General features: G+C 37.7%; 1 protein-coding gene across 1 annotated transcript; it reads left to right on the top strand.

Annotated features, from left to right (window-relative positions):
• On the top strand, window positions 1-25932 carry LOC127969556 (proto-oncogene Wnt-3). Its single transcript, XM_052571608.1, has 4 exons — window positions 1-416; window positions 14819-15060; window positions 20464-20729; window positions 23522-25932. The coding sequence occupies exons 1-4, from the start codon at window positions 337-339 to the stop codon at window positions 23999-24001; spliced, it is 1068 nt and encodes a 355-aa protein (XP_052427568.1). The 5' UTR covers window positions 1-336; the 3' UTR covers window positions 24002-25932.
• The last annotated feature ends 1105 nt before the right edge of the window (window positions 25933-27037 follow it).

Genomic DNA, 27037 nt, shown 5'->3' with positions numbered 1-27037 from the left:
GATATGTACCTTAGGGAAGAACCTCAGTGAGAGGGAGGGAATCAGAGGACGAGTAGGAGCGTGTGTGCGAGTGTGTGAAAGAGACACTTACTCTCCTAACTACTGGGACACACACACTTTCCTCACCCAACTCAAAGAAGCAGCAAACCCTGGAGAGTTGTTATTATTTATTTGACTTTTGTGCTTTCATTTTAAACCCCAAAATTGCTAATTATTCTCTCAAGTATCCATCTTTTTCCACCTTGAGACTTGCCTGCTGGGACTTAATTTTCAACCCCTCTCTAGGAGTCCTATGTACTGATCAATAGCAATTTCCATCCACACAAGACATACCTCATGGATTTGTACCTGGTTGGATATCTCATGTGCATGTGGTTGTCCAGCTCTCGGGTGCTTGGAGGCTATCCCATCTGGTGGTGAGTAGCAACGATCCCCACTTTCTGCATCACTTTCTCCAGTAGCACTGGGGGAGAATGGTGGTCAGTGATCATTTTTCAGAGGGCAGTAAATACAGAACACTTTCAGTTGACTGCGTGGAAAAAAACATCACGGCTCAGTCTAAAGAATCTTAACCTCAGCTACTTGGAGGGACGGAAAAGGCTAGCCTGTCTTTTTCCTCGCTGCCGCGTTTCGCCGGGCTCCATTTATTTTGAATGTTCGAACGAGGCTGTTTTTGAAACTCTGGGTGTTGTGAAATGGATGCAGCGTGTTTGTCAGAGATAAGGTTAGGTTAAGGTGTCAGCCAGCAGGCTGCTGGATGGGGTATATTGTTGTCTTCGCTAATAGCCTCAGCACTCCAGCCGTGTTAGGAGTGTTAATTGGGGCATTAGTGTGGATGTCCCTTGGCTTGGGTCTCAATAAATTTCTCCCTCAGTATAATTCCACCATAAACCTGTGGCTGCTTTTAACATTTATTTTTCTCGTGCATTATAATAATTTTTACAATTTTTGATTTGCTACTTTAATATACTTTAATACTTTAATATAAAATAACCAAACAAGAGCTTGTTTTGCAGCATAATTTATGCAAAGTATATTTAAATGGTCCTCATACACATATTGCTCATGCTTTAATAATATTTTTTTTTTGTTTATTCATTCAATTATTTTATATACAGGTGGAGTTTAGCTATTTAAATATATAAACAAATTAATTAATAATAATAATAAGAAGAAGAAATGCTAAAGAAAACCCATCTTTGAGTCAAATTTAGACCATCCCATTTTTTGGGTTATAAATTCAATGTAAAAATTCAACCCAACAGTTGGGTTGGTCCATATCTGACCCAAAGTAGGGTTGAAATAACCCAGCATTTTTTAGAGTGATACTTTAATCCTGCAATATTTCTCAAATATATTAAAGTTTGAAAAATAGCAGAATTTAATATTTATTATTTAAAAATATATATTTTATAAATATTTAATAAAAAATATATTTTTTAATTGCCTTAATCCGATCTGACTTTAGGCTAGTACTGTTAAAGCACTTATGTTCATTAGATTTCATTACAGCAGAGATCATATTTATCTCCGAATGGTGCTGATATGTCATAGTTCCACTAATTACCCCATCCTCAAAATGCCACTGACCTCACAGGGTTCTCTTGTAACATGAGTCTTTTTGCAAAAATATTTGTGTAGGCGTACGACAAAAGCCCCCCTGGCTCATGATACAATACTTGTCAGAACTAATGTGCTTTAGTAGTCCCAGTTAGCATGTGGTCCCCGCTGCACTCTCGTTCCAAACCACCAGCATCTTCTGGTTTCTCTTAAGAAGCGAGAGTTGCCAAACATGCCGTCGCAGTCTTAGAATTACACACACAAGGGCCACGGGGCTAAAGCATTATTATTTGCGTGGCTTTACTCATATGTTGACATTTAGTGCCACCAGAAGAAACTGACAAAGAGCAAAGGAGTCTCGAGTCATTGACCCGCAGCTGTTTTCTCTGACAACGGTGTAATACTTACCCACTGACAATGCATAACTTCTTTGATTTGGATAAATGGATAAAGTGGAGTGGAGAGAAAATAAGAGCGTGAGAAACAGAGTGATACGAAAACGTACATGGCTGCAGGTAAATCTGTAGATGCCTCATCATTTCTTCTCTTCTATCTGAAGGAGTCTGAATTGCATAGGTGAACGTGCAGTCCTAAAAAAACTGAAATAGATTGATAGAAAATCATTTGATTTTAGCAGGTGAAATATCTCTAGCAAAGGATTTAAATAAACATTAACTTGCAAAACTAGTGGTGCTGTGTAACAAAATGTGATAGAACAAAGTGTGCTTTCCTGTCTACATACAAAATCTGTCTTTTGATATCAGCTTCATGATTTTAGATGTCACAGGCACGCATTTGTTTAGTAGTTATTCCTAAGAACTTTTAGTCAAAAAATAACAACAATATACATCATTATCAATAATATAACTATTTGTATAATAATGTGACTGAATCAACCTTAAAAATGTATTTAAAAAGGCAATATTAGAAACTAATATATGACCCTGGAGCACAAAACCGGTCATAAGTAGCACTGGTGTATTTGTAGCAATAGCCAAAAATTCATTGTATGAGTCAAAATTATTGATCGTTCTTTTATGCCTAAAATCATTAGGATATTAAGTAAAGATCATGTTCCATGAAGATATTTAGCAAATTTCCTATCGCAAATATATTGAAATTTAATTTTTGATAAGTAATATGCATTGCTAAGAATTTATTTGGACAACTTTAAAAACTATTTTCTCAATATTTTGACTATTTTGCACCCTCAGATTGTCCAAACAAACCATGCATCAATGGAAAGCTTATTTATTCTACATTTAGTATAAATGTATAAATGTGACTCTTATGACTGTTTTTTTTTATTTTTGTTTTTTTTTTTTGCTCCTGGGTAACATATAATATAAACAGTTATAATTACCTTTTAAATGAATAAATTAAATGTATTCATATCCTATAGTGAGAATTTAACTCGTCCTGGTAGATCCTCTCCCTTTAATCCCTTCACATCTGAATGGACTTTAAATCTATGATGAACAGAGTTGCAATAATCAGGCCCATTTCTTCCCTAATCTGTTTCAACAGCTTACCAGGCCGCTAATATCTGACTTTATCCTCTCAAGATGAACTAATTAAGCTCAGTCTTAAGCAGCGAGAGCTCTTGAAAGCAATCAGCCTGTCTAGCTTTGTTCAATTTCACATGAATTACAGATGACGAGCAAGCTGAGACACAATCAGCAGTTACTCCGAATACCAGACAGAGAGGAACAAGGTTTCTGTGGCTTCTTCCCACAACAGCACCGCAAAACCACAATCCGTTCGGATCCAGCTGGCTGTTTCTACCGCCGTTTATCTGTTATCTATCAAGACTTCAGCTTGGTTACAACACAACAGTTCAGAAGAGGCCTGACCTCAGATGATCAAGTCTCGGCTTGACCTGGAAACACTTTCAGTAGCTCTAATTATCTGAAGTACCCTTTAAAACAGTGGAAAAGAACTGCTCAAAGCCATATACACTATATTAGAGATGTTAAATGGTTTAGAAGTTCACTGAAATGACTTTTAGAACTCAATCAAATTTAGCATTTTTGTGTGCAGTCCACCTTTCTAAAAGTATTTTTTTTTTCATTACAATGTGGCTCGCATTAAGGACATAGGCTTTTATTTTTATGTTCCCAAAAGGAAAGAGCCTTTTCAGATGGAAAAATACACAAGCACTTAACATAAAACTCTAATTCTGAATTAATTCAGATTTTTTTTTAAGAATAGGCATGAAGGAGACAGCATCGGGAGGCCAGTAAGCATTCTGACCGGATCTCGTCCCCTGCTGGCTTCAATGGGACTTGACTCATCTCTGCAAGAGAGGAATGTTATTATATACTGTTCATACCAAACCCCCCCCCCCCCCCCCCCCCCCCCCCGCAGTCAGCCGGTGTCACTGCTTTAATGATACCACAAGAAAATCCACCCGCTGCAATTCAGTGTGAAAAGATCAAGGATGTTCAGGGATAATGGGGGTCACTTAGGAAAATGAGGGTGAAACAGCTATCCTGGTCAGAAGGGTATTAGTTTTCAAACCTATTGATTCAATATCAGCAAACCAATCAGTTGCATTGTTGCACAGCAATTGTGTTTGATGATTTAGGTACACTTAAAAAAATAAAAATGGTGGCTACTTTAATGGGTTACTCCACCCAAAAATGAAAATTTTGTCATTAATCACTTACCCCCATGTCGTTCCAAACCTGTAAAAGCTTCGTTCATCTTTGGAACACAATTGAAGATATTTTGGATGAAAACCGGGAGGCTTGAGACTGTCCCATAGACTGCCAAATAAATAATAGTGTCCAGGTCCAGGAAAGTATGAAAAGCATCGTCAGAATAGTCCATCTGCCATCAGTGTTTTAACCGTAACATCATGAAGGGATGAGAGTATTTTTTGTACACGATGAAAACAAAAATAAGGACTTTATTCAACAATTCCTCTCCTCTGCAACTCTCCAAATCAGCGTAGCGCCATTTTGGCAAATCTGAGCTGTATGCAGATGACGTACACTCTTCTGTGTCAGCCACGGCGAAAGGATACGTTTTTTACGTCTATTTATGCTTTGGTTTGAAAGCAAACAATGCATCTGCGCAACGCAGATTTGCCAAAATGAAGCTACACTGATTTTGAGAGACACGGAGGAGAGGAATTGTTGAATAAAGTCGTTATTTTTGTTTTCATTGTGTACAAAAAGTACTCTCTTCACTTTATAACGTTACGGTTGAATCACTGATGGCAGATGGACTATTCTGATGATGCTTTTCATACTTTCCTGGAGTTTTCATAAACAATATCTTAAACTGTGTTCCAAAGACGAACAAAGCTTTTACGGGTTTGGAATGACATTAAGTGATTAATGATAACATTTTCAGTTTTGGGTGGAGTAACCCTTTCGGTCTCACTTTATATTAAGTGGTCTTAATTACTTACATTTACTTATTACATTTACATTTACTTATTGTATACATACATTTTTTTACATAGTATTTTATTTTTAAAAGACCTGCTTGTAATTACATCTGTAATTAGTTTCTGTAATTACATTTATAATTACAAAGTTGACCGATCCTTTACCAATAAGTATCTTTTGATCTAAGGGTATAGCAGTTAAGGTCACTTAAGTGGGACTGAAATTGCAAGTAAAATTCATAAATAATTACAAAGAAATGGCAAGTGACACATCAAATAAAATGTGATATTTTGAAATAAAAAAAGAATATATATATATATATTTTAAATATGCTGCAATAATCTATTTTACTTACAACTTTGTAAAATAATCTCTAATAGCGTACACAAAACTAAAAAAACTAATTGTCACAACTACTTGTGGGCTCTGCCCACAGTGAAATTTCATTGGTCCAAAATTATGCTCCACATAAGGGCATATTAAGCACCAACTTTTGACCACTATTTCACATAATAGTATAAACAAAATTTTTACAAAAAGTTATCTTTTTTTTTTTTTAGTCGCAACTACACAGTGAAATCTCATTGGTCCAAAATTCTGCTTCACATAACTTTTGATTGCCTGAGATTTTGCCACATTGCAGTTTCGCATTCAGTTTAGACTGATTGTTAGCTTGTTAGGACACAGAAGAAGGTTTAGTATGCCAGCTCTGAATGACTAATATGCACAAAGGTTGCTTTATTAAATAAACTTGATTAAGAAGATGAAGAATGCACAGTTACCCTCAGTCAAGGTCCGATGATGAATACACCTGTGCTCTATGGATCATCCAGACAACCTGAGGTTATCTCTGAAGTCATCCTATCACACACACACACACACACACACATAATACTCTAACTTTAAATAATGGCAGTGTATGAGGCTGGTATGTGTCTGTGAGAGGTTTCTTTAAAGTAATAGTTCACCTAAAAATGAAAATTCTGTTATCATTTATTAACCCCTCACATCTTTCCAAATAACTTTTCTTCTTCCTTGAAACAGAAAGGGTCACTTCCAAAGACTGAATCATTCAGGCCAGTCTTGTGAAATGGATCAACAGATTCACTAAAAAGATCCGTTGACTAAGCATAATTCTCTCATTAAAGATACATCTTTAAAGTTTTAGTTACAAATTATTAATTGCATTTTTAAACACCGAATAAACAATTAAAGTACATTATACTGTAATTACCACATTTTGAGATTTGGCTAATGTTTGGTCGGGCTTCCGAATGGAATTGGAAAAACCATCACGGCTCTGGTGAAAAGCAAACTTCTAAGTCCATCTCAGTTCTTTCAGAAGGGCTTTAGGGAGTTGTGTAATACATCACAAGTTTAATCAAAAGTGTCAGGCTGCTTACGCAGGGACTGAGTCAAAGCTCTCTGTCAGCTCTGCTAGTTGAGCAGTGACAGGCAGCAGCTCCCAAAGACACAGCCACAGAGCCGTAACGTCACAGTAGTTTCCGTACTACAACTACAGGCCAGCACTTTCAGGATTGAGGTTTAGAAGTTATCTTACTGTCCTTACATCATTTGGAGCCTTGCTCAAATATTGCAGAAAACACACACACACATACATTTGCCTGCTGGAAAATCAAGCTTTTAAGCTGGTAGTTGTATTTTGGCATGTGGTACCTGGTTTAGACTTGCAATTAACCAGCTTCTAGCTGATGCAACTGGCTTCAGGAAGTCTAGCTGGATGACCAGCTTGGAACAGATAGAAACTAGCTATTATGTTTCATAACAGCGGCTGAAGATGGATTTTCAGGGTGATCTGGAATGTGATGTATTTTATAACACACAAAAATAATAATGCAAGCAGTTAGTTTTTTTTGGCAGCAAAGAAAAAATGATCAACAGTCCTAAATAATGAAGGCTAAATGAATAAAGCTATGTAATACTAAAAGATAATCTTTTTCAAAGAAATGTGGAGTTTTGTCCTAACCACAGTTTCGGGAACTGTGAAACTTCAGCGAGAGTTAAAAATATTCACTGAACTCTGCCAAACCAAGCTCTAAACATATTATCCTCGGAGTAACAATATGACAAACAATATAAGCTTCAATAACATTAATGAAAAACATATTGACGAAATCTTACCCAAAGAGGAACTAAACTTATCCGTGAATGTCAGTACTGAGACTGCTTGTCTGTATTGCTCTGCCGTCTGGAATGACCTTGCATGCTTTCAACTACTACCTGTCGCCCTTTCAGTTAGCGTCTTCAGTTAGCTAGCTAGCATTTTTCTTGTATCTTGTATTTGACTCAGCCAACAAAAATGTGCTTAAAACCATTTTTCCCACTGAAATAAAAAACATAGTTTGGAACGTTATATCAGAGAACTGTGCAGTGGGTGGGCACCTCCCATGACAAATTCGCAGAAAACAGACACCCACGACGCATTAATCAATGACACGTTTGCAGAAGTGCGTTGTTGATTATAATACGAATACTCTAGGGTAACTTCACTGGCTATAGCAAGGGTACATGGAGTGTCATTAGGAAAAGAAAAGGAACCAAGAGAAAGAAAACAAGTTCGAACACTTTTTAAGGATTCTGGGATGTTCTTTTTTATCTGATAAGCCCAGAGCAGTTGAAATGCCAGTCAAAAGTGTGGCGGGAAAAAACCTGACCTGTTGATGGAGCTTGTGTTCCTGTCCTGACAGAATGACTGAGGAAAAGCCCCATCCTCAGGCTACCAACCCTTTCTCTCTTTCCTTTTTAAGACTTTTCTAAGTTAGTGGAAAATGAGCTCAAGTCATAAAGGCGGCATCTGACCAAAATTAAAGCAGCATGTAATTAAACTGAAATGGATACAACTTGGAATATTTGATAAAATTCCAAATATGATTCTGAAAATTCAAGTGATACTTTCCATAAATACTGTAATGTACCACAGGACTCTGAAATGGAGGATATACTGTGTGGCCCACTGTACTGCCCAGTGGGAAATTGTAAATTAATCAAGTGTGGACCATTTCAGTGACATTTAAATTAGAGGCGTTTGTTAAATTACACAAATGTTCCATCATTCAGTAGAGGAATTAATTATGACAAGGTGATCCGCTCTCTAATCCCTTTTCTCCTCTTTTCTCTCTCTGAACCTCTCTTCGTTCATGTAGCCTGAGGCACACATGCTTTCCATACATTTGACACAAAAAAGGTGTGTTATTTTCCAAAAATCTCCTACTTCCTGTCTAAAAATGTCCAGTATTAGTTGAGGGAATGGCAGAGATCCATACCAAACAAGTAGAGATCTTTAAGCATTCTGTTGATCTCGACCAACACGGCTTTAATCTCTTTGTTGAGAAGTCAAAGTGGTGATGCAGCACATCTCAGACAGGCAAAGATGCGCAATAGAAGTGCACTAAGTGATGAGGCATGGGAGTAGTTGATAAAGCTTTATATTTGAACGAGTGGCCTGAATGTTAAGATCGCTGGTTTAAAACACACCTATTTCCGAGCAGCTCTCAGATAAAGCAGAAGCTGGCCAGGAATGTGTGGTGAATGTTCCCTGACCTGTCTGGGGCCTGGTGTAGCAGGCCAAAGCTGTGGCCTTGTAATGAACTCAAGCACAGCTTTAACAAGGCATCAACCTCAAGAGCTCCAGAGGTCGGATGTCACAAACTCACACAAGTTCAAAGAGTTTCTTATTTCTTCTGCCTCTGGACAAAAACAGAACACTCAGCAGTGTGGTCATAGACAGGTGCCTCATCTCCCTCTTTTTTAGAGAACGCAAGATGAGAGCTGAAACAGTTGGAGAATGACATTAAAATATGCTTTGTCTAGGGTTGTTTAATTTGGAGGGTGAACAAAAAAGGTAGCTTAAAGGGATAGTTCATGCAAAAATGAAAATAATGTCATAAGTTACTCACCCACCTCATTTTAATAATATAGGGCTGTTTTCTGTCTTTCTTCCGTGGAACCGAAAATGGGAAATTCTGGGAAAAATGAATTCCATGTGAACACAATGGGAACACAACCGCACAAATAAAATCATTTAAAAACTTGCTTATATGATTCATGTGCTATATAAATCTTCAGAAGACTTATGCAAGTCTGTCACCACATTACTTAGTCTGTGAGTTCTCAAGAATTAAATCAGTCAGGTTCATGAACGATTCATTTAGACCAGCTTTGTGAACCAGATCGACTGAATAATTAAAAACATTCAACCCAAAAGAAAGGTTCATTTATGAATTGGGTATGAATACGTCAAGAAAAGCAAGGATGAATGATTTTCAGTGAATGAGGATTTAAACTGAAATGTATTTTTCACAAAACTCTTGTAGGGCTTCTAAATACTATAGCTTTTTGGCCCTATAGTGAAAAATACATATATTTATTTCATGCTAAGTATACTACAAATACATTTACACATTTAAGTGCTTACTAAAAATACCCTGCAATTGTACTTTTACAATACTAATCTACTGTATTAAACTTAAATCTGCTAAATTGGATCAACTAATTGTGTACTTAATGCACTTTAATGGAAGTGGAAGTAGTGCAAGTCCAATTAAAGATATCCTGAAGTACATTTGACTGTGCTAAAATTGAACTATTGCAAGTAAACTTCAGGTACACTTTAAATATCTTGCATTTAAAGACTGATATTATTTTAAAATCATGCATTCTACCCTAGTACTCCAAATAAAGTAAAATTTCACATGCCAAATAAATTAGAATTTTTATATCAGCAATTCTAAAGCGTTATGTCAGTAAATATGTTAATAGATTTGAACTTAAGTGTATTTTATATGTATTAGTTTTATACTAGGGGGACCATTCATGTTAAACAGCCTTTAATTCAGGCTTTTATGCAGATATAAACACTGGCCATTGCACATACATGACAGAGAACACTATGAATGTGTACTGTTAAATGCACTGTGTTAAAACATACTAGGGTTATTGTGCCAGGACATTATCAGTTAGGTTTTCCTTTCTAAAAAAAATTCTAAAGCGTAATTCAAAATATGAGAAAAACACTTGTGAAAAATTAATTCCGAAAAGTACAGAACAGTAAGGACTTTTCTTAGAATGTGTTAATATGTGAATAAAAGTATACATTTTAAAACTATGCTTTTTCAGAAAGCTTGACAACCCCTATCCTCATTCACTTTCATTATGCTGAAAAGAGCCTTTCAAGAGACTTAATGTTTGGGTGGGTGTCCCTTTAATCTTTAGCCAATGGCTAAATAACATTTCTCTGTTTTGTGTAGAGAGGAATTCCCTCACTTCATAATCCTTGTAGCTGTGGTTTGCAATGGCTCATTAATGCTTGCGTCATTATTTTCATCTTGCACTGCAGTCACCACCCACCCAGCAACACGGAAAGCGAGCGATAACACCTGAAGGCTAGAGGTGGCCCTAAACCTGCACAGACAAGCACCTGCTAGACCCTAAAGCTTCACTGCGTCTCCTCACGGTAGCAGATTCCAGCAGACAAATTAGCAACTCGCATCAACCCAATGTTTGTATTCCCCACTCATTCGTGTCGCCGCACCCTTCTTTCCCTCGAAACGGTTTTGGTGCGTATTTATGTGTTTGCGATCCCCCCACACTGAAGCATTCCTCTTCTCATCCACTTCAGAGTCAATGGTGCAGATCACCTAACAAACCACAGATCACTGAGGACGTGATGCATGCGATGAAAGCACGCTCGGGTGTGTATCAAAGCGTGCAGTTTAGTAATTAAATTCATCAAACACATCCATATCTAATTAGGAGCCTCTACCTCATACATAGACACTGTCGAGTGCAGAGAAAGGCTTATCCACAATTCAGCACAACAGTGTGTACACCAACACACTAATCATCCACATGGGTGAGAGATTAATGGGCAGTTATGCTGCAAGCAGATGTGTAATTATGCCACTTACTCACTCAGCAAACATAGCAGAAAAACAGGCTCCATTTCCAGTAAGTTCCTATGTAAGGGGCCGGGGTTTCTGTCAGACACTTTGAAAATAATAATCCAAACTTATAGGAATAATACATGGTGGAGTGAATGAATGACACACTATAAAAATGTCATACTGTAACCATGGCTTCTTGGATGGAATTATGGTAATAAATACAGGCAAAGAAAAACAGGCACCAGTTTCACTGCTCTTCCTTTAAGTGAAAGTGCACCCAAAAAAACTCTGTCATCATTTCTTCACCCTCATTCCAAATCTTTTCTAAGTGGGACACAAATCCTGTTTATATAATGAAAGTCAATGGGGTCTTGTTGACTTGACATTAATCGTATGGACAGAAACAGTCAAAATATCTTCTTTTGTGTCCCAAAGATGAACCAAAATCATAATTATGACATTAAGGAGAGTAAACCATAACAGAATTTTCTTTTTAGTGTTTCATAACCAGGCCAAAAGTGGCCAAATCGAGGCATCAGCAGGATTACATCTGATTATATTAAAAATGAATTAACACTTCAATAAAATTCTAAAAATCACACAGAAAAAATAAGATTCAAGCAAAACATGATTAAATCTTGGGCGTAAATGATCTTAATCATCATAAATGTGGACGTACAACAATTAAAAAAATGAATTATAAAACATCCATTCAACACAACTTCAAGTGCAATATGATATAAGCTTATCAACTCCATCTGTAGAATGCCCACAAATAAATCCCTTTATATGTAAGAAGTTCTGTATGTATATGAATATGTATATCATTTTTAAGAAATCATATATTATTCATGAAATATTAATTCAGATTGTTATTTTCTATTTATATTCATATAAATCTGATCCTACATATGTTTTATAAATGATGCCCAGATCTTTTCCCTCTCAATAGCCATTGGTTTCATTGGATAACTTGCTGAATGGGAATCTTGAATTATTATTTATTTTCTTACTTCTGAGTTTCTGTGGGACCTTCAAATGTTGTGTGTACATTGGGGGGCCTTAGAGACAAAGGTTGAGAAACACTGCTTTAAGTGATAGATTTAAGTGATAGTATAGAATTACCTATTATATAATAGAGAGACATGTTATGTTTACCAGTGCAGCTGTTTGAACACAGCCACTTTCACCCACAGACATTAGTGCTATGACGTCAACTCCATGACAAAGTTGATGGTGCCGTGACGCACCCAAATATGCATCAAAGGATCTCGACATAAGACTCTCGGCTCCTCTGATACAAAGACTCACCTCTCACACCTCCTCTGATTCCTGGCAGCCCGTGAACATCTCCCAGCTCTGTGTTCACGGTTTCAGACAACATCAAACAGAGAGAGTGTGTGACTGGAGCGAGGGAGGAAAGCAAAAGAGAAGCCGAGAAGCCTCTGAGGGGGATTTTTCTCTTCTGACTTCAATGCTAGGGCTTTTGTGTGCGAGGGGTGCAGTAGTACACTCATCTGTCAGAGAGACTGGTGCTGTGATAGGGTTGCACCCCGCGGGGGGCCTTAGGTCATCGCGAGCGGCTGATCTCTAATAGGTGTGATCCTCCAGTGGCCCGAAGGGGGAACCAGGTAAACCTCTGGCCCACAAGACAGCATCTATGTCAGCGCTGGCTGTCAGGCAGCATATCTCATAAGAAAAGCATGGAATACTGTCTTTGCACACTCAGTGCAGCTGCTTCAGTTCACAGGTGTAGGGACGCTTTTATTGAGAATGAAATGAAAATACACCATTTATTTTCTAAATACATTTTATTAATCTAATTTTAAACAATTCTTCCAAGAATTCATTTAATTCATTATATAACCCCCTCACGAAAGAAGAAAGCCGTTGTGATTACAACTGTGATGACAAGGGCTTATTAGGATCAACTAAACACTGGATTCTCAAAAGTATGTTTTAATATTTAAAGTTCGTGGCATATAATCTTTAAAATACGTCCAAGAGTTTTACACTTCAGTCTGTTTTTGATTCGATATTTCCACGCCCCAAAATGTGACATTGAACGAAACGAACTGTGATTGGTTGTTTGACATGCCGGTCTAATGGCCTCATGGGCAGCCTTGGCCAATGAAAGCTGCCATGGATTCGAGACCTTCAGTCGTCAGTCTGAAGGTCTGGCTACACGAGACTAGTTTAAGCCCGACGCAGTTCTCATTTTACCACCCTGCGCCACGTTGTTTAAATAGCAAATGCATTTGCACCCATTTGTGGGCCCATGGGCATGCTGGACTTAAAAAAGTGTTGCTACTTTGATGAACTGTGCCATACTTAAACCTAGTCTAAAGTCTAAAATCAATTGCGCAATATTTGTATGAATTTTTTTGTTAGAGCACGTTTGTAGAAAATGCGAATCTGGGCGGGTCCATAATGCGCATTAACTTTGCTTATTACACACAGGGATGCGCAGCAGAACACAAATATTTTTAAATATGAAATTATAAAAGATTACAATTTAAATATTATTATTGTTTAGGCTACACAAATATAATAATGCCTTAATGTCATAATGGATAGCCATCAGAATTAGATTACCTATTTGCTCATGCACGAGCAGCTCCGTTTAATTTCTGGAGATGCGTTCTGTCTCTGCACTTGCAAATTCCGCCGTATAAATAGCAAATCAACCATGGCACGAGTGCAACTGCCTCTTATAAAGAATGGGAGATGACACTCTGATTGGTTTATTGCAAACTATGCCCAGAAAACACCGATAACTCATTTAGAGAACAGGGACAACCCATTTATACCATGCGCCCTGGCGCAGCGACCGTTTTCCCATTGTTAAACTAGCAAAAGTGGATTCGGACACATCCTGAGTTCACCTGTCCAAATAATATAGTTTATTATCCAAACTGTAGGATTTAAATGGTTGTGAGGCTACATAGCAGCTTGCCGCATCATATATAGAGTGTAGAATGTGTAGTCAGAAGTTTGCACTTACTGGCATTTTCCAATGTCTTTTTTACACTGGCTCATCTGATCACAATTACGAGTCTAAACTTTTGCTTTATGAGTTTCTAAATGATTTTTACAGATTGCGACATTTACAGATTAGATGTCACTGGGTTCAGAGGTTCATGCAGATATGTTTTATAGCGTCGTCTGTGAGAAAATGAGGACAGAACTGCTAATAGATTCCTCTGCTGTACAACTGAATCTTTTCCAAACATTCACAGGATTTATAACACTGAAATTTTGACTTATTACAGCTCCAAACAGAGCGTGTGTGTTCTGCATATGTTATCGAAGAGACAACTCACACACACGATTAAAAAATTAATAAATAAACAGCAATAAGAGCTAAAGGAGATTTAGGGTTACACCTACAGTATTAAAGTAGGTATGTCAAAACAAGGATGTATTTAAAACTGTGTGATCTCCTTATTCTTACATTGGACAGAGACAGAAGGCAATAAAATTAATTACCAGTGTGAAAGTATCGTTTCTGGAATAACTAATAGATTGGGACGGTTTCCATGAAGTGTTCATGAAACTGTTGAGCTACTCGCTGTTTGGAAAAGAAGTAAATCTCTGAGGAATCTGCTGTCAGCTCAGCTACTGCACACAACCACACATATACATACATACGCTCGCAAACAGCTAATATCTAAAGACACACACACACACACATGCACGCAAAGATTTGGGTTAAAAACCAGAACAGCAGAGACATAAATATTTGAACACATGCAAACTTGCAGTGGATATAAGTGGTCATATACAAGAAGTATGTAATAACTATAATAACCTACTAGATCAAAACTTTCAACGCCAAAATCCAATCTACATCTAATACTAAAGTAAACATGTCGCTCAGAACAGCCGTCCTCCATCAGAAGACTTAGATCTCAGGTGTGCCCACGATTGGCTTTAATCTTCACACTTGTGTTCCAGGTCCCTGGCCCTTGGGCAGCAGTATTCATCCCTAGGATCCCAACCCATCCTGTGTGGCTCTATACCTGGTCTGGTGCCAAAACAACTGCGCTTCTGCCGCAATTACATCGAGATCATGCCCAGTGTAGCAGAGGGAGTCAAACTGGGAATCCAGGAGTGCCAGCATCAGTTCCGAGGCCGCAGGTGGAACTGCACCACTATCAAGGACAATCTAGCAATATTTGGACCCGTTCTTGATAAAGGTATGGGTTAACAACACACAGCAGTCTAGCAAATGTAAAGTATTTACACCGTAGTTTAAGAAAACAATGAAGTTATCTAGTATGTGTTTTTGCTTTAAGGTCAAACATATGTTGGTGTATTTAAAAAAAATTTTGCATCAGTGCTTTGCAAATCAGGGTTATTGACAAAAAAAATATTAAAAAGACAGCATGGTGAACTTCTTTCATTGAATAATATTGTTGAGAAAAATATGATGAGAAAAGTATCACTGCAAGATATCACTGACTTTATAATGTTTTTAGAAAAATGTTTCAAATAAGGTAATCATAGTATATTGGGGATTACTCCACATAAATAGCTGAATGCTTTAAACTGAACAACTTCAGTGGGATAATTCATTATTCAAACAGATCCTAGACATGAGATGAATCAGCGATATCCACAGCATAAATGCAATATGTCTAACAGTACAGGCAATAAAACAAAATCGCATGGAATCATACAGTCAGAATGTGTAACATATTGTTTTTATAACAACCAACTACATGTAGGTCAGCATCCTAAAATAGTCTCCAAAACATGTACATTTAAATTATAGTGGAATTATATATTTAAAATAAAAAAGTAAATTAAATAGTTTAGTTTATTTTAATAGTACATAAAAGTCATGATATTTCAGATAAGGTTTTCACAAGGACAGTTTTTACTGTTTGTATTCCTCTTCAATTAAATCTTATATATTTTAATCTTACATACTTAAATTATTAAATGTTTATGCAAGTTCATTACCAGAAGCTTTTATTAAGTTAAATAAGTGTTATTTTCATCAGCCAAACTGATTTGCCACTTCAGGCAAAATACAATGGCGAACATTCATATTTACGCTGAGTACAATTTCAATACACTTTATGAACATTTTTATAAAAAGAAAAAAAACACTGACACAAAAAATATTAAAACCTAAAAACTGTATAAAAATGTACAATTCCAATTTGATGTCTCCCACCCAAACTTCTTTTTTCAATAGAAAATGTCACCAAAAGCAATTTAACTCAAGTTCGCCGGTCTTCAGGTATAAGCATTACACAAACTAGGACGAACCTATGAATACAGGACAGTTAGGATGCTAAAGCAGTTAGCCACAGTGCAGGACCTGGGCAGGAACAGGCAGCGAGGGAGAGACAGAGAGAGAGAGAGAAAAAGAGAAGGCAGGCCAAATGAGATTACAAGCAACAGAAAAGGGCTAGAGGGTTCACTTCGACCCCTACTGTGCATGAAGGCCAGTATGAGCCATCCCTGTGTGCCTCTTACCGCCCGGCTCCCACGGACGCCCCATTCACACGCCCTTTTGACTGTGTCATGAAAGCAGGCTGAAAGGGAATCTCCCATCCTTCCCCATCACGAAGGAACAGAGGTGGAAGACATGGGGAACTCGAGAGGGGGGTGAGGAGACGATGAAGGAGGCCGTACGAGGAGAAGATAAGGAAGAAGTTTCTCCGCTTGCGTTCAGATTGGCCCAATGCATCCAGACTGGAATTTTTTAAAAGGCTTTGGAATATTTTGGCATAGGGACTGGTATGAGATGTATGTGTGTTTTGTGTATGTGTGTCACAGGAGGTGGGGGGGGGGGGTTGCTGCTTTTGGAAATGCCAGCCCCTGCTCTGGGCAGCGCTGAACTGGGCTATGGGGTGCGGGGTGCTGGGCCCTTTTGTGTGGGTAATACGGTGTGACAACACAGAGACAAAGGCGGATTCATGGACCCAGCAGGTAGCGGGAGCTGCGCTCTTCTTGGCCCTTGGCCAGGGCTCCTGGGGCCCAGGGCTCACAGTTCTCTGTTGTGGTGAACCCAGCTGGGTCTGCCAGAACCAACTGGGCCTCCTTCTGGCCTCAAACCCAGAGAGGTGCGCCCAAACACAACCTTTATTAAAAAGGACTGTTTGTGTGGACATGAACTTCCTGCAAGAATAAAACAATAATACCAGGGGCGAGATGAGTCTGCAAATTCATGAGAAACAGCTATACGGCAACAAACGTTCATAATGTCTTAAAGACCCTGTGAAATGCTTGTCAAACACAGTTTCGCTCTAGTGTTCATGCGTTTCCTGTTAAAACAGGAAGTTTTGGTGGGACATAATCATAGTTATTGACTGCTACCTGCTAATCAATTGTAGATGGTCAGAGAGACTCTGTCATTTTAATCTAGAGGGCATCAGATTGGACAAAAATCTGTGTAGTGGAGAATGAGTCATCACTATTTTCCTGGAAAGGAAAGACTGTACTTTTTAAATGTGGACATCTGGTAAATGCTAATTTTGTTCGTTTTTCAGGGCTGTACTTACTAGCATATACAGTAGTCGAGTCTGAAATCTTATACTGAGGATAAGGATGAACTTTGGAAGTATTTAAAAAAGTATTTATTTAAAGTGTGTGTAATATGGAATGTGGACATTCCACACACTGTACTTCAGAATCTGCCAATGTGGTAGGTTATCTGGGAACTTCCGTAAGCTGTTTTATGAATACTGTGAGACATAGAACTCATTTGTTCATATACAGGTTATTATTTTTTGCCTACTATATGGTAGAGAAGTAGGCATATTCAAATGTAAGATGTAAGCTGCCTCACTACCGTCTACATAGGTTCATAGACTTCTACATAGACTACATAGACTTCCTTCTAAAAAAAGCATAATAACTGTCATGGAACATAACAAATGACTAAAATGAAAATTTTCTGGAAATTTCTGACTCTCATTTCAAAAGTTTGCCACTAGCATGTTGCTACGCTAAGGACAAAATTAGGTAAATTAAACAGTTCCACTTTAACGAATACATTTCTGTATTAAATTATACATTTCTCTTGCCTCATCCACCATTATGATTTTTTTTTGTTTGTTGTAGTGTATTACAGGATTTAAAGGAATACAAATATTTCCAAACTTATCTGCCTTTCTTTCTTCTGTGAAATATAAAATACATTTGTATTCATCTTTTTTTTTTTCATCCACACAATCAGTCAGTGGTATCCAAAGTTATTTTGGACCAAGTGACTTTTACTGCATGATCCGAAACATCTGAAACATCAAAATACATCTAAGATTTTGCTCAGGAGGACATTCATTAAAAATGTTAGACAGCCCAAGCAAAAAAGTAATATATTTAAGATACATTTATTTTTATATGTTTATACGTTTAGTGGTTAAAAGTACAATTGCAGTTTTTTTTAAATAAGTACATAAATATGTAAATGTATTTGTAGTGTACTTAGCATGAAATATATGTATTCCGAATAAATTTCAGTATATATATTTTTTTTTACTAGAGAGTGCTGGACAGAACCATAAAATGATTGTACTAGAATGATAACATGTTACTATGACATCCATCATCTAAACACAACATTGTGGACAAGCACTGTGTTTTGGTTCCAAATTCACATTACCCACAATACACCAGCATATTCCATGTGTGTGGGCGCTCCTTTAGATAATCTTACACCAAACTCGGTCTGAGAACCACTGTCATTAGAAGCACTTAAATGTTTGGGGTGATGAAGTCGTATGGGTTGGTTAGGTTGCAGTTTTTCCTGTGGGGACCATGCGAACTGGTGAGCCACAGTAAGTGTGCGGCAATTGTGAGACGATGGTGTCTGGTTACATAATAAGCTGTTGCATTCAAAGGGGGCGTAACTCCATCTCTCAGCACATGCCTTCAGAAACCAAACACGCAGACTTATTGCTGGCTTTCACACACGTGGCCGCAGGGCTCGGACGGGTGGGAGAATCGTGGGGCTTCTGAAACATTATCCAGAAAGAAACCAGCACACCTTTGAGATGACACAGCGTCAGTGAAACCTCAGTGACATGATCAACAATCGTCCCGCTGCTGTCAGAGACGTTTACAGAGCAGCACTCAAACACCTCGTATATCAGTATATTCCAGAGCTCATTGCAGAAAATGATCCATGCCCTGAAGACACAGCACAGCTAGATGAGAGACTTTTGAGAGGGCCACAGTTAAAGAGGCAGGGATCTCCTTCAAACCTTTTACAAGAGCCTCAGGATAGACTCGGAGTGAACTGTCTCACTGTCTAAATACACAGACTTCCTATCTAGGCAGCAACCTTACTGTGGTGATGTTCGAGATATGCAGCAACTCCATGAGTACAACACTGGACACTCAACTTTTTGTTTGCAATAAGCATGTTGCTAACAGAGCTCTAGTGCAACAAGCATAAATCTAAAGTGCACTAAAATAATCTATTTGGTCACACTGTATTTTAAGGTCCTATTCTCACTATTAAAAAAAACATTAAGTATGGCTTTTGTCTTAATGTACACCTTATTTGCTGCTTATTAATAGTTGGTAATGCAGTTGTTAAAGGGATAGTTCATCCAAACATGAAAATTCGGTCAATAATTACTCACACTCATGTTGTTCCAAACCCGTAAGAATTTCATCTTCGGAACAAAAATTAGACAGTATTGTAATTAACACAATCAACATCCAGAAACGTAGTAAGGAGATCTGTAAAATAATCCATGTCACATCAGAGGTTTAACCATAATTTTACGGAGCTACTAGAATACTTTTTGTACACAAAGAAAACTAAAATAATGGCTTTATCAACCCGATCTCACGGCAATTCGTACATTTTTCACAAGGTGGCTTATTCATACGAATTCGTACGACCACACTCGTACAAATTTATATACGATTGTTGCCAAATCGTAAGTATTTTACGAGTTGCACAATTCGTATGAATGTGTACGAATGACCTAAACCTAACCGTCACTGGGGTCGTATAAAATCGTACGAGTGAGGTCGTACAAATTCGTACGAATAAGCCACCTCATAAAATACGTACGAATTGGTCGTGAGATAGCGTTGGCTTTATTCAATAAGTTAAGAACTGGTCCCTATACTTAAGTGGTAGCGATACTTTTTGGTAGTTAATGAAATTAGATTTTATTCATAATAATTATTTCTCCCACCTCATCCTTTACTCACCCTTGTGTTGTTCCAAACTTGTATGACTTACACTATAAGAAGGAAGAAAAATAGAAAACATACTGGTAAATCTCTGGCTGGACATTATCTGTTAAATTGACAGACATTTCTTTTAACTTCAAAACTTTAAATACAGGTAAAACACTTGACCACAAAACCAACAATCAACACAGAAAGTTCCTTAATACACTGGGCCCTATTTTTATTTCAACACACTCCAAAAAATTAATAAATACAAATTTTCCATAGATGAAATGTGAACTATTCCTTTAAAAGCTAACATAACTAAGTAACTCTGTATGGTTTGGACCAGGACATGTGTCTGTCAGAGCAAGGAAAACTTATAACAGCCATAACATGTAGAAATGTTTACACAAATGTCATAAAAAAAAAATTCTCTTACTTTTCTCTAGCCACAAGAGAGTCTGCATTTGTTCATGCGATTGCCTCAGCTGGAGTGGCGTTTGCAGTGACCCGTTCATGTGCGGAGGGGACCTCCACAATGTGCGGCTGTGACTCCCATCATAAAGGCCCACCAGGAGAGGGGTGGAAGTGGGGTGGCTGTAGCGAAGATGCAGAGTTTGGGGTTTTGGTGTCTCGAGAGTTTGCAGACGCTCGTGAGAACCGACCAGATGCCCGGAGTGCCATGAACAGACACAACAACGAGGCAGGACGGATGGTAAGAGACTCATCATCTTGATTTTAAAAATAATCCGGATAGAAAATTCGGTAGCACTTTAGTTTACAGTCCTGTTCCCCATGTACATACTATGTACTTATTATAGTAATTACAATAACTATGTAATAACTAGGTACTAACCCTGAACCTACCCCTAAACCAAACCCTACCCCATGTAGTTACCTTGTATTACCAGAACCTTTTTTTTTTTTTAGATAAGTACACTGTAAGTACACTATAAGTACATGGAAGTACACGTACTGTAAAATAAAGTGCAACCGAAAATTCTATGCCATTTTATATGAACAAAAGTTTTTTATTTTTATATATATATATATATATATATATATATATATATATATATATATATATATATATATATATATATATATATATATATATATATAGATTAATACTTTTATTTAGCAAGGATGCATTAACTCAACATTTATAATGTCGCAAAATATTTCTTTTTCAGATAAATGCTGTTTTATTTTTACTTTTTAAATCAATCAAAAAATACTAACAAGAAGATTCTTACTTGAAAATTAGTTCTCACCACTGATAACAATAAGACACTTTTCTTTAACAGCAAATGATTTCTGAAGGATCATGTGACACTGAAGATGAGTAATGATGCTGAAAATTCAGCTTCGGGCTATCACAGGAATAAATTACATTTTAAAATATATTAAAACAGATAACCGATTTGAAAATATAACTAATTTAACTGTGTTTCTGAACAAATTATATTGTGTTTTTAAACAAAATGCAGTCTTCGTGAATATAAAATAATTCTTTCAAAATTAAAAAAATATATATTCTTTCCGAACCCACATTTTTTGACACCCTCTTATTTAACAACTTTTCCCAATTAATTCCAAAGTATTTTATTTTGGTATCTACATACTTAAAGCCTTATTGTGTATTTCTTCATTTAAGTATCGTTCTATCTCCCACTGTGGATATCATTGTCAGTTTTGAAACTTTATACTGTGTCCGCTCTTTGCCGAAGGGAGACACATGTAATGTAAAAAGATAAAAGCTGAGAAAACACACCATGTTTGTGAAATCACTTTAGGCGAAGTGTGTAATTTGTACATCACACTACAAATGCTAAATAATTGCTGCTTTTATCATTGCTCGGACAAATGTATTTCCGCCCCAAACTCACCGATTGGCTGAGCAAATGTTGTTTTGGACCCAGTCGGACCATTGAAACAGTTTGTGATTCCGGTAGTACCGCAGAAATGACACACTTCACTTTTAAGCCAACAGGTTCATGATAACCAAACAATGAACAAAGCCATACTTGTCCCGCTCCTAGGTAGGTCTTACCCTACAGTTCACAAAGGTGTTAATGCACCACAGATCTGTCAAATATCTCCTCATCCCTTTTCCCAGAGACTTTCAACTTTAAAACTGGTATTTTCGTGAGAAATTACTGGGTAATTACCTCTCTTATCCTTTCATGCCTCTCATAACTTGCATCTGTATTGAATCCGTGACACCCGGTGGTTTGCAGAAGGGAGGAAGGGAAGAATAACACTGGGGTTCAGGGTTTAGCCCGTCACTGCTGCTGTCATGACTCAGAATTGGAGTCTTTTGCGCTAAAGGTGCTTAAGGGGCAATAGGCGAGACCACACTGCAACAGAACGCCGCTTTGATCAGAGAGGGACCACAGGAGCAGGCACTGAGACAGTCAGCCCTGTCAGGACCCTCGCATGCTCCATTGTTTTCGAAGGCAGCCTGAGGGACCCGCCAAGGGCCCAGAGAGTTCGGGACATGATGTCAGCGGCCCCAACTAGACCCCCAGGGACCTGCAAACACCTGCCTTCCGCCGCAGCTGGGGAATTCTGCAGCTAAATATAGCGAGTGAATTAAGGCAAACAAACCAAAACAAAGACATATGGTGCCGGTGGCGAACTCCATTAAGTGGGACTTCAGAAGAGAATTAGCCAAGAAACACAAGGGCCTGTCTGTACGCTCAGCACCTGAACCTGAGCCTGAGAGCATGCAGAAGAAGTTGCAGTCCAGGTTGTTGTAGTCTTATGTAGTCTCATGTAGATGACTGCAATTGTGATACTGTTTTTAATGCTATAATATTATTATAGACTAACCAAGACTTGTCATGGCCCTTACATATAATTGCTCTTTTGTTGGTTCTGATTGCTTCCATTTTTCGTCATTTGGAAATCGCTTTGGATAACAGCGTCTGCTAAATGACTAATAATTTATTAAACAAGCAACGCTTCAGACTAAATTTGGTTACAGATAATCTCTTTGGGATCCTCAAGGAAGAGAACACAACAACCTCCAAAATGCAAATATTTAGTCAGAATGCTATTTAAAAATTATTTATTTATTCACTTTTACTGTTTTTATTTAACTGCAATTTAAAATGTTCATTCAATAGTGCAATTGAATAAAATTTTTAAAATGCAATAATATGTTTTTATTCATTTAATATTTAACTTTAAAAAAATGGTTACAGTGTAATTAGCTACATGTTCTTACTATATGGTTAGGGTTAGGATGAGGGTTTGGATTGGGGTTGCTTGCATATAATTATGCATAAATTATTGTTATCATAATAGTAAGTACATGTAACAAGTATTTCATAAAAGTTTGTTTAAAATAAAGTGATTTATTTACATCATTTGATTTATTAAATGGCTAATGCATTTCCATTTCTATTAAACGTATTTCTATTTCTATTAATGTTATTTCTCAGTCATTTTAAATAGATAACGGCAAACTAATACCAATTCCCAATGTTTTTTCGTTTCCAGACCATCCTGGAAAACATGCACCTGCGCTGTAAGTGCCATGGACTGTCAGGTAGCTGTGAAGTAAAGACGTGCTGGTGGGCTCAGCCTGACTTCAGACTGTTGGGGGATTACCTGAAAGACAAGTACGACAGTGCCTCGGAGATGGTGGTAGAGAAACACCGGGAGTCCAGAGGCTGGGTGGAAACACTCCGGGCCAAATATGCCTTCTTCAAGCACCCCACAGAACGAGATCTGGTGTATTACGAGGGATCGCCCAACTTCTGTGAGCCGAACCCGGAGACGGGCTCATTCGGTACCCGGGACCGTGCCTGCAACGTGTCGTCGCATGGCATCGAGGGCTGCGACTTGTTATGCTGTGGCCGCGGCCATAACACACGGACAGAAAAGCGCAAGGAGAAATGCCACTGCATCTTCCACTGGTGCTGCTATGTCAGCTGCCAGGAGTGTGTGAGGGTCTACGATGTGCACACGTGTAAATAAGTGCAGGAAGAAAGGGACTAGTGGACATTAAAGGATGGAAAAAGAGAGAAGGAGAGACAGAGACAGAGAAAAACACACACAAGATAGCGGCACTTCTGTGGTCGAACCCTTTACTAATGTGCCCTTTTTGATCTACATGCCCCAAAAGATGCTGATGGTGAGCATCATGGTTACTACTGCCATTCCTCTCACTCTTTTTTCTGGCATGCATTACGTCTGCAAAAGACCAAAATGCCTTGTTATCATTCAGTCTTCTTTATCTGTAACACCATCTCTCTGATCATCTTGGCCTGCTGCCCAAGGGCCGAAACTGGATATGTTCAAATACAACCAATGACATTAGGCGCGTATTAAAGAACAAGAGGAAGGGGGAAAGCACGACAGGAAATTCTCTGTGAACTACTGAATGCTGGGTCTGGAAACAAGCCCTGCTATACTACTGAATCCAATGTAATGCCCATGTTTTTCCTCATGATTTCCAATCGTATTGTACACTCCTACCACATTCCCTATAATCGTATATGTTCACATCATGGAACATATTGCTGTTTGCTTCATAAAAACTCTCTCTTTTGTTTATGCAGCTGTTCGGAGGGATGCAATTGATATATTAGTATAGGGGCAGAGCAAACAGGAAAAGACATCATGAGTACCTTCCGATATAAAAAAAAAAAGGATTTTTGCAGAATATGAACATGCAAAGTCATCAGGGATTCTCCTGGATGAGTGCATGACTGCAGAATGCAACGACACACACTGGGCTCACGTGCACCCGACCAGTAAAATTTGCACTTACAAAACTACTAATGAGTATATTAATTCTAGAGATTACAGTGATTATTTTTTAACATATTCTTTTTGATAAAGCTTCTCGTATAGGACTGTGAAGGCTCAGTTTCAACACTTCCCTGTCGAGACGTTTGCGTAGAGGAAGGAGAACAAGCGCGCAGGAGGAGGATAGTTGAGGAAAGAAATAGGAGGGTAAAAAAATTTAAGAGGGAAGTGGCAATCCAATTTCATGAAAAAACAACTAGGTGGCGCTTGGTATGAATTTGTACGATTTTATATGTAGGATTTTTAGAAAAACAAAAGAATGAGAGTCCGACCCTAAATCTAATAGTCAGTGGGCCGCTATCAGATCACATGAAAACGTACGAAGGTCATACAAATGTATACGAAGTAGCCACCAATTTGCAAATTGTCATGAGAGTTTGTTTGCAAGTGGAGGACTGCTGCGGGTTCAAGTGTGTGATAAATGGAAGAAAGACCAGCTTCACAAAGCTGCAGCAGACTAGCGGAGGTTTCCATAGGACATGTTCTGACATTCCCGTACGCTTCCCATTAATTAAGTTTAACTACACAACGCTAGTTTCACATTCACACTGATCCCTGAGGAGCCCGCTCACCAGTCACATTTATGCTCCCTTTCCCATTTCTCCTTCCGCTATATCCAAAGTTTTGTACAAAGCCTTTAAAAGTTCATAATTCCCTTTTTATTTTATAATCTGAAAATGTTATGTTTTTATAAATATTATTTATTACACAATGTATATATCTGTATGGCTGAACTAAGATTATATATTTGAAGAACAAACCACGTCTCATGATTTTGCTTTTAAATGTAAGACTGACTCTTGCTTTGCTTGTATATGCTATGTGTAGCCTCAATTATATGAATATGATGCGGATAATGACACTTTTAACAACAGATTATAAAAATAAAGCATAGCATAAAAATAAAAACACTGTGACATTGGCACACAACTAGATAAAGTGTTCAGTTTAGCTGATCACAATCATCTGATCTCATGTCTGCATCTACTCAGGTTTTCAGATGGACCTCTGTTGTCTCCACTACAGTAGCTCTACAGAGTAAAGCATGACACAATGAACACTACAAATACTGACTGAAATAAAACCGACTTCTTTTACCCGTTTGTGTAAATATTACTCAATCGGCTCCTGTACACACAGGTCTGTTTGAGAGTCACACCTGTTATTAATCTGACAGTGTGAAGGTAACCTATGTAAAAACCCGAGAATCAAATATAACCATTTAATCTCTCTTAGTGCTATAGAGTGCACTAACAGAGCAACTGCAGCAGAGTAGACAGACAGTTCATTTTAAACCAGACCTAAGTAGGAACACAACCTAAGTCTCAATGATAAAAAAAAAGCTAATTCTTACAAATCAACAAAAACATCAGTCATTTATTTTCATCTTAAAACTGCATTTTAATCAGGAAATCATTGAAGACATTATTTATATTTATATTTAATAGGAAATTGCAGTAGTTACTTCCTTTACCGGTCATGCCATGAAAATATATCATTTATAGTCCAAATGTTTGACAATAAAGGCAGCTACTACAAGTACTAATGTGTGACATGTAGTTCAAGTTGCATAGATCCAAAAAGTATACAAACCTCGAATTCTATATTTAAATGTGGCTTAATATCACTATGAATTTTACAGTTCAAAAATAAAAGTCATAAAGGGGTCATAATGTTTTGAGAGAGAAAGTATGCATATATGCAAGAGACATAACAAAGAGAAAGAAGAGGAGAATTCAAGGCCAATGTGAACTATCCTGGCACTTTTGGCAGAGGGGAGGTAGGTTGTGTGTTTCTGTCTTGTTCACAGAGCTTAAGGCCACTATGTTACCGTTTAGACTGGGGCAAGGGGCTGAGACCAAGACCTTTCCTATGTTCCTGACAAGGATTGTCCCGAGCGATATAAAAAGGATGGCTTAAAAAAAAAGATAGAAAAAAACTAATCTTAAAATAAAAGCAATATACAAAATGCAACAATATACTGGCATGCAAAGGCACAGCAGTGGGCATTTCAGTATTGTTCAGTATTGGCAGGCACTAACTGTTAAGATAAGTCCATCCATGACAAAGAGAAAAGTGAGCAGAGGATTTGGTCAGAGAATTTTACCATTGCTAAATTCACACAGCCCAGTAAGGGCAATTTTAGGAGTAAGGCATTATTGACAGGAATCATAAAAATATGATACATTTTATATATAAAAA

Source organism: Carassius gibelio, chromosome B12 (assembly GCF_023724105.1).
Source record: "Carassius gibelio isolate Cgi1373 ecotype wild population from Czech Republic chromosome B12, carGib1.2-hapl.c, whole genome shotgun sequence".
Taxonomy (NCBI): Eukaryota; Metazoa; Chordata; class Actinopteri; order Cypriniformes; family Cyprinidae; genus Carassius; species Carassius gibelio.
Note: the sequence above shows the minus strand (reverse complement) of the source record. Positions and strands in the feature narration are given on the sequence as shown.